Source organism: Agrilus planipennis, unplaced genomic scaffold (assembly GCF_000699045.2).
Source record: "Agrilus planipennis isolate EAB-ADULT unplaced genomic scaffold, Apla_2.0 scaffold130, whole genome shotgun sequence".
In the NCBI taxonomy this organism is placed as follows: domain Eukaryota; kingdom Metazoa; phylum Arthropoda; class Insecta; order Coleoptera; family Buprestidae; genus Agrilus; species Agrilus planipennis.
In genome coordinates this window covers 717,953-728,163 of record NW_020438925.1, presented here as the reverse complement: position 1 = coordinate 728,163, position 10,211 = coordinate 717,953, and the positions used below count along the sequence as shown (strand labels likewise).

General features: G+C 46.2%; 1 protein-coding gene across 1 annotated transcript in view; it reads right to left on the bottom strand.

Annotated features, from left to right (window-relative positions):
- Nucleotides 1–121: 121 nt before the first annotated feature.
- LOC108736544 (endoglucanase A-like) overlaps nt 122–10,211 on the bottom strand; it is an 18,323-nt gene continuing 8,233 nt past the window's right edge. The window contains exon 6 of the mRNA XM_018469007.2: nt 122–691. Coding sequence (XP_018324509.1) covers nt 358–691 — 334 coding nt within the window. The 3' untranslated portion in view covers nt 122–357. The remainder of the gene's footprint in view (nt 692–10,211) is intronic.

The window sequence follows — 10,211 nt, the reverse complement described above, 5'->3', positions numbered from 1 at the left end:
TACATATAATTTTAAATAGGTACTTATACCTCAAAAATGAATAAACATGAAATTCGTTCATATGTAACAATACTCATTTAAAATAAATCAAAATAACAATATTCTATTGTTATGTCTGATCAATTTACTCTATAATCATTTCTCTTAATTTTTTAGGTTATTTAAGTATTAAGTGTTATTAAAGAAAAAAAATTGAAATGCCTGTTGAATCATTAAGTTAGTGATATCACGTTTATTATTATAGATAACTGTTAACATGAAAATTATTTTTATAATATCATTTGAGGTATTGTTTAGATAGTTCTATTCAATAATACGAACATCGGCAATAATTGTTTTCAACTAACACATGCTAAATCATTTTCCAGCAACTTCGAATAATGTGATCGAATAAGCGGGGAATTTATATTCAATGCTATTGTTGGCAGCAGTAGTAACGCTTTCCACAATCTTAGTAAGATTGTTCCGACTGTACGTATAGACCTTAGTACTGGCCGAGTGGTCGAAGTTCTTGATTTCGATCTTCGTATCAATTTCGTTGGTAGGGTCCTTGTTAATGGCAATAATAGTCAACTTATTGTCTGACGATCGGATCGACGCATAAATTGCAAGCTGCTGTTCGTCACTCGATTTTGCACTAACACTGGTTGAACCGAACTGAGAGCCGTTTCCGTCGTAATTGCGGTACACCCTGTTTGGCATGGTGAGAAATTAATATACAAATCAACTAAAGAAAACTGAAATTGTATTCCTTGGGCATTCAAAATATCGGAAATTCATACATTTATACACACATACAGGGTTTGTCTGGAAAGTAATAGGACTGATTTCCTTCCGCCGCGACTGTACTTCGGAGCGTGCGCGCACTGACTGGATTCGGTAGAGGGCATTCCTAGCTAACGAACGAACGGCTGCTGAGTTGTCTCAGAGCACCTGGAGAGTCAGAAAAGGCTTTTTTGCGCGACGTATTTCTGGGAGTGGTGCAAGCCGAAAATGCAGCGTTCGTTACAGCAGAGGTACGCGATTAAATTCTGTGTGAAACTAGGTAAATCTGCGACAGAGACGTTGTATATGATCAAACAGGCTTACCCAGATGTTGCTTAAGCAGAAGTGGTGTGTTTCGATGGCACCAGGCCTTTTCAGAGGGCCGGGAAGAAGTCGCCGATGAAGACCGTGCTGGAAGACCTTTGACTTCGACAAACACCGAAAATGTGACTCGTGTGCGCGAAGTTATGAACTCAGACCGTCGACTAAGTATTCGTTTAATTGCCCAGATATTAAATTTACCAAAATCTGTGGTTCATGGAACATACGCAAAGATGGTCCCAAAAGTGCTCACTGACGACCAGAAATTACGGCGAGTGGAAGTGTGCCAAGAAAATTTAAACATGTGTGAAAGTGACCCCCAATTTTTGAATAAGGTAATCACAGGTGACGAGTCATGGATCTTTGAGTATGATCCCGAGACAAAGAGGCACACGCCGGCGTCTCCTCGCCAAAAAAAAGGGAACAATGAGCAAATCCAAAGTGAAAACGATGCTCATTGTCTTTTTTGACATGAAAGGCATCGTCCACCATGAATTTGTTCCTCCTGGACAAACCGTCAACGCCAAGTTTTACGTGGAAGTGCTCAACAGACTCAAACGAAGGGTCAATTGGGTCCGACAAGACATCGCAGTCGAGAGGAAGTCGCACCACGACAATGCCCCGCTTCCCACCACCTTTNATAATGACATTTTGCTTAGCTTTGCTTATTTTTCCATATATAAAGTTTGTTGTAATAAAGATGCTATACTCTAGCTGTAGACTAGGCCTTACACCGTGTGTGTATTGTAGCTTTGCTCAATAAATATTTTTTAAAAAGACTTTTCCTTAATTTGAGCATATAACATTTATACTTATAAGTAAGGAAGTGACAGGTTTCTTGATTAGTGTGAATGAGTGTGGGTGAGGGAAGTGCAGAGGGACTTTGCGCACTCCGTCCCAAAGGACTGTTGGTTAGTTATAATAAAATTGAATAAAACATACCTAAAAACGGCTGGGAAATGCCTTGTAGACTTGAAGAAATCACAAGTGCGAGCTCGAATGGTTCGGGTTCGTACGATGACGACGGGCGTGGTCTAGAAGAGTCGCTTGTTACCACCGCAACCGTTGCACCTTCCGACACGAGAGCGATGTTCACCCGTCGACCGCCAGCTGCCGAAACCGAGCCTACTCCACCACCACCAGTATGTATAGTAATAGCGCGTCGATCGTGCGAACCCCGAAAACTCTACTTCAATGTGCAAGGATGTTGGACCTTCTCCTGCTGCTCAGGCTGAATCATCCGATTCAGACACTCCCCCTACCACCCCTGACGGCTTCACTCAAGCCGGTAAGCGACGCAATAAGCGCCGAAGACTTTCCTATCTTCGGCATCTTCAACGTCCTCTGACTCAGAGGCAGACACCGGCGCTACCAGCCAAATGAAAAAAGCTCCCCGCCCAATCGAAATCCGGCAAAAGTCCCTTTGGCCGAAAATTCTTCGCGCCATGGACAGCCACGGCATCGCCACTCGTCGGGCGATAAATACAAAAGACTCTATAAGAGTCTACCCCAACTCCGTGGAAGATTTTCGTCGACTCCCGTCGTTCCTCGACGAATCTAAAGTTGAGTTCTCTACGAACCAACTTAAGCAAGACCGTGACCTTTATGTTGTCCTTCGTGGAGTGTGCGAAGACATTTCCTCTGAAGACGTCAAAGCCGAGCTTACGCACGAAAGCTTTGCCATACGCGGCGTACATCGAATGTCAAACGGTGGGAAAATCTGGCCCTTAGTGTCTGGACCGCTCCTCTCCCAAGTCCAAGTCAATCTTCGAACTTGGCAAGGTCTGCGGGCTCAATGTAATAGTTGAGCCGAAAAAGGCCACAAAAGATGTCCCGCAATGCCGCCGTTGTTTGAAGTTCTTTCACACGGCCAATTATTGTCACGCCGCATGGGTTTGCGCTTTCTGTGGTCGTAACCACATAACCGAAGAATGCAAAACCAAGGACAAGAAGAATGCCACTCCCACTTGTGCCAATTGTAAAGACAACCATCGTGCCACATACCGCGGCTGCCCGAAGGTTCCAAAGAGAGCCGCCCCCTCTCATAAATCAGTGGTACCTCCCAATCCCCAAAAGTTCACTCAAGCAGCGCCCCGCCCAACAGCCCTCCCCGGAAGGACGCTGCCCCAAAAGTTCTACGCCAGGGCAGTGGCAGCAACTCCGCCCCCTCCTCCCCAAAAACGCATTGCGTCCCCAAACACCCCTTTAACTTCTTCTCTTGATCAGAGAATCCAGGCCATCGTCCAAACGATGGTAGCAAGTCTGGTCGCCGTCCTTCAAACACCCACCAATGTATAACGCAGCCCAGCCACATAACCTTCGAGTAGTTACCTGGAATGCGCAAAGCATTACAGGTAAATTGACCGAACTCGAGCACTCCCTTGAGGATAAGTCAATCGGTGTGACTTGCATCACCGAAACTCACCTGTCCGAAAAAATCAAACTTTTCGTCCCAAATTTCTCATCCTACAGAAGAGACCGCGATCACGGCAGTGCCGGAGGTGTCGCCATTCTCGTAAGGAATTCTTTAGTGCATAGGCCTATCTCTTTGGCCAGAAACTCGTTAGAGACAGTCGGCATCGAAATTTCGTTAACCACCGGCCCTCTTAGGATTATCTCTCTCTACTCCCCTCCTTCGGACAGGGACCTTTCTGAGTTCCCCCTTCTACTCCCCCCAGGCGTTCCAACCATCGTCGCAGGCGATTTCAACGCCAAACACGTTTCTTGGGGTTGTCGACAAACCAACAATAAATGCACTTTCCTTCTTACCAAAATTCCTGTCTTCAACCTCACAGTTGAAGCACCCTCTGACCCCACATTCCTCCCTGCCCCCCACCCATCTATTCCCTGACGTTCTTGACATTTTCGTCACGAAAAATGTCACACTTTCCGCCGATCCTATCGTCATAGACGCATTAAGCTCGGACCACCTTCCAGTCCTCATTGAAGTCGGCCGCCCAATCCTCAACCCCCCAAACCCAACCACGTCACAGATTGGCTTCACATTCGTTACACCCTTGAAACACCTTCATTCAAGTGCACTCCAATTCGCACAATAGCGGAACTTGACGAAGCTGTGAATCTCCTTTCAAACGAGATCTCCAGTTCGCCCCGCCCCAAGCCCACCAAAGACAGAACCCGCCACCAGTAGCAAAAACACCACAATCCCGCACACCGTGCCGAATTAAACACCATTCGGCGAGAACTCAAAACTCGCCTAACGGAATTCCGCAACGCTTCGTTTGACGAATACATCGCTCAAGCAGAACTGCACCCCAAAAGCACTTGGAAAGTGATCCGCTCTCTCCGAAACAGAGCTCCCCATCTCCCACCATTAAAACAAAATGGTTCCCTATACACTTCAGATGAGGAAAAAGCTGCAACCTTAGCAGATTTTCTCTGTCTCCAGTGCTCTCCACTACCCAGCCCGGTGGATTTAGCCAACTTTCACGAGAAAACCAAAGCCAGCTCTCAAAACTTCGTCCCCACTGTTTGCTACTTCACGCACACGTCCCCACGTGAAATCTTCCTCACCATCCGATCTCTGAAAAACAGAAAAGCCACTGGCGCTGACGGAATTGCCAACGGAGTCCTCAAAGTCCTGCCACACAAAGCACATAACCGCACTGTGCAACATCACGAACGCCATCATGCTGCTCCACCATTTCCCTTTGGTCTGGAAAAAGGCCACTGTCATCTGTCTCCCCAAGAAAGGGAAGCCGCTCAGCTCTCCCTCAAGCTATAGACCAAGCCTGCTCAGTTCGTTGAGCAAAGTAGACGAATCCATTCTTCTTGACCGGCTCTTAGACCATGTGGAGCAAAACAACCTTCTCCCCGACTTTCAACACGGTTTCCGCAGGCAACACGGCACCGATCATCAACTTCTTCGCGTAAGCGAACATATCTCCGACAATCTTAACAAGCGGCGTCACACTTCCATGCTACTTCTTGACGTCCAGCAGGTCTTCGACCGAGTCTGGCACGAGGGCCTTATCTCTAAACTCATCGCCCTTAACATCCCACACTTTCTAGTTGGGATAATCAGGTCCTTTCTCACAGACAGAAGCCTTCGAGTCCGCGTGGGCTCTGCTCTCTCTGCCAGTAAACCCATCACAGCTGGTGTCCCACAAGGTTCCAAACTTTCCCCTATTCTGTTTATCCTGTTCTGCGCGGACATGCCCTCCCACCCTTCCATTATGACTGCTCTGTACGCCGACGAAATTGCCATCATAAACTCTTCCAGCGCCATTCTCCATTGCACAGCGAGAAACAATAGGTTTCTGTCCCAGCTCCTAAACTGGTATCGTAAATGGAGACTCTCCATTAATGAGACCAAATCGAAAACCTCCTTCCATCATCGTCAACAACCGCCCCATCAAATGGAGCACCTCTGTCACGTACCCAGGCGTCGTCTTCGATAGACGCCTAACCTGGCGGCACCACATTACGGCGACCCGTAACAAGGCTCTGGGTGCATTCGTCGCACTTAAACCTTTCTTCCGTAATAGGAACATCTCCCAACAGACCAAAATCCGTGCGTTTAACGCAATTATTTGGAGCATTTGTTCCTACGCCATCCCTATTTGGGGCTGCACCCTTCCCTGTCGTCTTTAAATTCTACATGGCACCTACATGCGGATTCTTCGCTCCGCACTCGATTACCCATGGTTCATTAGAAATACACAAATTCTGAAAGAAACTGGTCTATCTTCTCTCCCCGAGGCTGCAACCAAATTCGCAGCAAATCTTACGGCCCCAGTGTCTGGCCAGCCAAACCCAACTATCTCGACACTATCCAACTTCGCCCCTAAACCAAGCAACCGTTCCAGGAGGCCCTGCCACCTTCTTCACTGAGCTGCACACTTAGGTTCATCATAGTTCCGAGCTGTGCACTTTTTAGGTTCGAGCGGTTCCTTTTATGCTCTTTACTAGTTTCGCTTTTTCAGCGCGAGTCTCCACCCTGCTTCTGCGATGGGGCACCTACTCACACCCACATCTTCCCTCCCCCAGCACTCCCATTTCCGTTTTTACATCTCCCTCTTCCTAACATAGCCAAATCTTTCCCTTGGGAGTAACAGCCTTATGGTTGAAATCCCATTTCGAGGAGGGGTTTTAGTCGGTAGGCGGTAAGGCGAATCCGACACTACCCCACTTCAGGTGGTGTCTTTTGAAGATTTCCCCTCCTCGAGACTAAACGAAACAAAAAAAAAAGAGTAGTCTCGGTTTCGGCGGCTGGTGGTCGACGAGTAAACATCGCTCTCGTCTTGGAAGGCGGCGGCGGTAACAGCCTGTTTACCATTATCGGAACGCACAGACTGCTGAGAGAACAAACACCTACCGCTCTCGCTAGCCACGAGCCGACCGAACGTCTTCAAGGTAAGCGGACCGGAAAAAGAACTTGCTTGCATCACCGAAACTCACTTGTCCGAAAAAATCAAACTTTTCGACCCGAACTTCCCATCCTACAGAAGGGACCGTGAAAACGGTAGTGCCGGAGGTGTCGCCATCCTGGATAGGAATTCTCTATAGCACAAGCCTATCTCTTTGGCGACAAAATCGATAGAAACGGCAGGCATCGAAGTTTCGCTAACTTCCGGATCTCTTAGGATCGATTTTCTCTACTCCCCCCCTTTGGCCAGACCTTTTTGAGCTACCCCCTCTACTCCCGCCAGGCGCTCCGACCATCGTTATAGGCGATTTCAACGGTAACACGTCTCTTGGGGTTGTCGACAAACCAACAGTAAAGGCACTTTCCTTCTTACCAAAATTTTTGCCTCCAACCTCACAGTTGAAGCACCCCTTGACCCTAAGTTCCTTCCCGCCCCCACAATTAATTCCTTGATGTCCTTGCGGAAGTGGATGAAGCTGGGATTCTCCTGTCTAATGAGATTACTAGCGCAATCGAGCTCTCCACAACTACCTCCCGCCCAACGCCCACCAAGGACCCTCCCAGCAGACATTCTTGACCACCTTAAGAGGAAAAACAAGGTTCGACGTCTGTGGAATAGACACCGCATCCCCGCACACCACACCGCGCAGAAGTAAACGCCGTTCAACGAGAACTAAAAACTTGTCACCGAATTCCGCAATGCACTTGGAAAATGATCCGTTCTCTTAGTAACAGAGCCCCCCATCCTCCGCCACTAAAACAGAACGGCTGCGCCTATTCTTCACACGAAGAAAAAGCTGCAATCTTCGCAGACTCTTTATGTCTCCAGTGCTCCCCACTACCAAGTCCAGTGGATTTTGCCGACTTTCACGAGCGTACCAAAGCCGTCTCTCAGAACTTCGTTCTCCTGAATTCCGACTTCAAACACACGTCTCCACGAAATCTTTCTCGCTATCCGATCTCTGAAAAGATAAAAGCCCCTAGCGCTGACGTAATTGCTAACGGAGTCCTTAAACTTCTGCCGCCATAGCACGTAATCGCCCTGTGCAACATCACAAACGCCATCATGCGGCTCCACCACTTTCCTTTGGTCTGGAAAGAAGTCACTGTCACCTGTCTCTCCAAAAAAGAGAATCCGCTCAGCTCTCTCTCAAGCTACAGGCCCATCAGCCTGCTCAGTCGACATCTAACACGGTTTCCGCAGGCAACACGGCACCGGACACCAACTTCTTCGTGTTACCGAACACATCTCCGGTAACCTTCACAAGCGGCGTCACACTTCCATGCTACTTCTTGACATCCAACAACCCTTCGACCGAGTCTGGCACGAAGGCCTTATCTCCAAACTCATCGCCCTTAACATCCCACACTTCTAGTTGGGGGTTATCAGGTCCATTCTCACAGATAGAAGCTTTCGGGTACGCGTTCGCTCCCTTCTCTCCGCCAGTAAACCCGTCACAGTCGGTGTCCCACAAGGCTCCAAACTATCCCCTATTCTGCTTAACCTGTTTTGCGCGGACATGCCCTCCCACACATCAATTCTGACTGCTATGTACGCTGACGACATTGCCATTATAAACTCTTCAAGTACCATTCTCCAATGCACAGCAAGAATAGGTTTCTGCCTCGGATCGTAAACTGGTATCGGAAATGGAAATTTTTCATTAACGAGACAATCTTCTTTTCTTGTAGGCTCCGAAAACCTCCTTCCATCATCGTCAAAAACCTCCCCATTAATTGGAGCAGCTCTATCACCTACCTAGGCGTTGTCTTCGACAGATGCCTAAACTGGCGGCACCACATTAAAACGACCCATAACAAGGCTCTGGGTGCATTCATCGCATTTAAACCTTTCTTCCTTAATAACACCATCTCCCAACTGACCAAAATTCGTGCGTTTAACGCAATTATCAGGAGCATTTGCTCCTATGCCATTCCCGTCTGGGGCTACGGCCTTCCCCACCGCCTGGAAATTTTGCAAGGTACATACACGCAGATTCTTTGTTCCGCACTTAACTACCTCTGATTCGTCAGAAACAGCCAAATTCTGATTAAAACGGGTTTACCTTCTCTCCCCGAGACTGCAATCAAATTCGTCAGTGTCAGGCCACGCAAACATAGACATAAAGACAGAATGGAGCTGCATTAAAACGTGCCTAAAGTCAGCAGCTACAAATATCCTAGGTCTTAAACAAAACGAAAGAAAAGGGTGGAAGAACTATCAGGGGAAGTTCAATTTGGGTTTAGAAGAAAAGGAGGAACGCGGTAGGCCATTTTAACAATGTTAAGTGGGACAAGATATTAAATATAACTAAAAATATATGGATGAGTTACAGAGATAGAAGGGTGATACTTAGTTTGTATAAAGAGCAACAGGCAGTTATAGAACTGGAGCTGCAACCTAGAGATGTTAATATTAGAAAGGGAGTCAGATTGGGATGCACATTGTCATCGGCACTTTTTAATCTATACATCGAAGAGTCGATCAACATCATTAAAGGCAAGACAATTATAGGGATAGATATACAGGTGCAAAAGATTAGTATGGTTAAATTTGTAGATAATATAGCAGTATTAGCATCTAGCAAGGAAGAGTTGAAGGTAGCTTTAAATAAAATCGAAGCGGAATTGACAACAGGGTACTGTATGTAAATAAATAAAAGTAAAACAAAACTAGTGATAAGCAAGGAACGAAAAAGTAGGGAAAGAATGAATATAAAGATAGAAGACGAGAAAATAGAAGAAGTGGCAGATTTTAGGTATCTAGGAAGTCAGTTAGGTCAGGACGGAAGGAGTAGTAGGGATATAAAGCAGAGGATGGGCAGGGTCGAGTCGCCATAAATAAAAAAGTCACTTTTATGCTGTCGAATGATTAATTTAGAAATTCGATAAAAAGGTTGCTAAAGGTGTATGCTTAGAGCGCGGCGTTGTACGCGTGCGACACATGGATGGTGACGCGGCAGAAAAGAAAAAGAAAAGCGTTCGAAATGTGGTGTTACAGGCGAATGATAGGATACTGTAGTTGGAGATCAGAAATGATGAGGTATTAAAAAATTGGATAGCAGAGGACTCTATGGAATTCAATAAGAAATAGGCGAGATAGGTTGGTAGGATTCCTTCTGAGATATGAAAGTCTACTGAGACATATTAGAGGCAGAAACGGAAGTTAGGATGGGTAGAGGTAGACCAATATTAAATTAGTGATCGCAAATAGTGACGGATGTAGGATGTTCTAGTTTTAGGGAAATGCGATGATTAGCTCAGGATATTCAGGAGTGGAGGAGCGGGTCCAATACGACTGAGGACTGCCGACCTTATGATGATGATCAACTAGATCAAATTTGTAGATTCTTTATTACTAACCCCAATGAAATTAAACAACGTATTTGACGAAATTATAAGTGAAATAGGTTAGATGAGCCATTTGCCAAATGTTTATCCGATCTTAGTACATGAAGAGATTCTGCTGTTTGTTTATTGTACTTCATACTACTACTAAGATTAGTGTTGGTATTATATGTTAAATTAATTCCAAGGTCTGTATACACTAACTCATTTTGTAATCACCTATGGCGTATTATGAATCTAAATTTTTAATGAGTGAGTGAGACTGAGGGAATGAGTGAGTAAGTGAGTGAATGAGTGAGTGAGTGAGTGAGTGAGTGAGTGAGTGAGTGAGTGAGTGAGTGAGTGAGTGAGTGAGTGAGTGAGTGAGTGAGTGAGTGAGTGAGTGAGT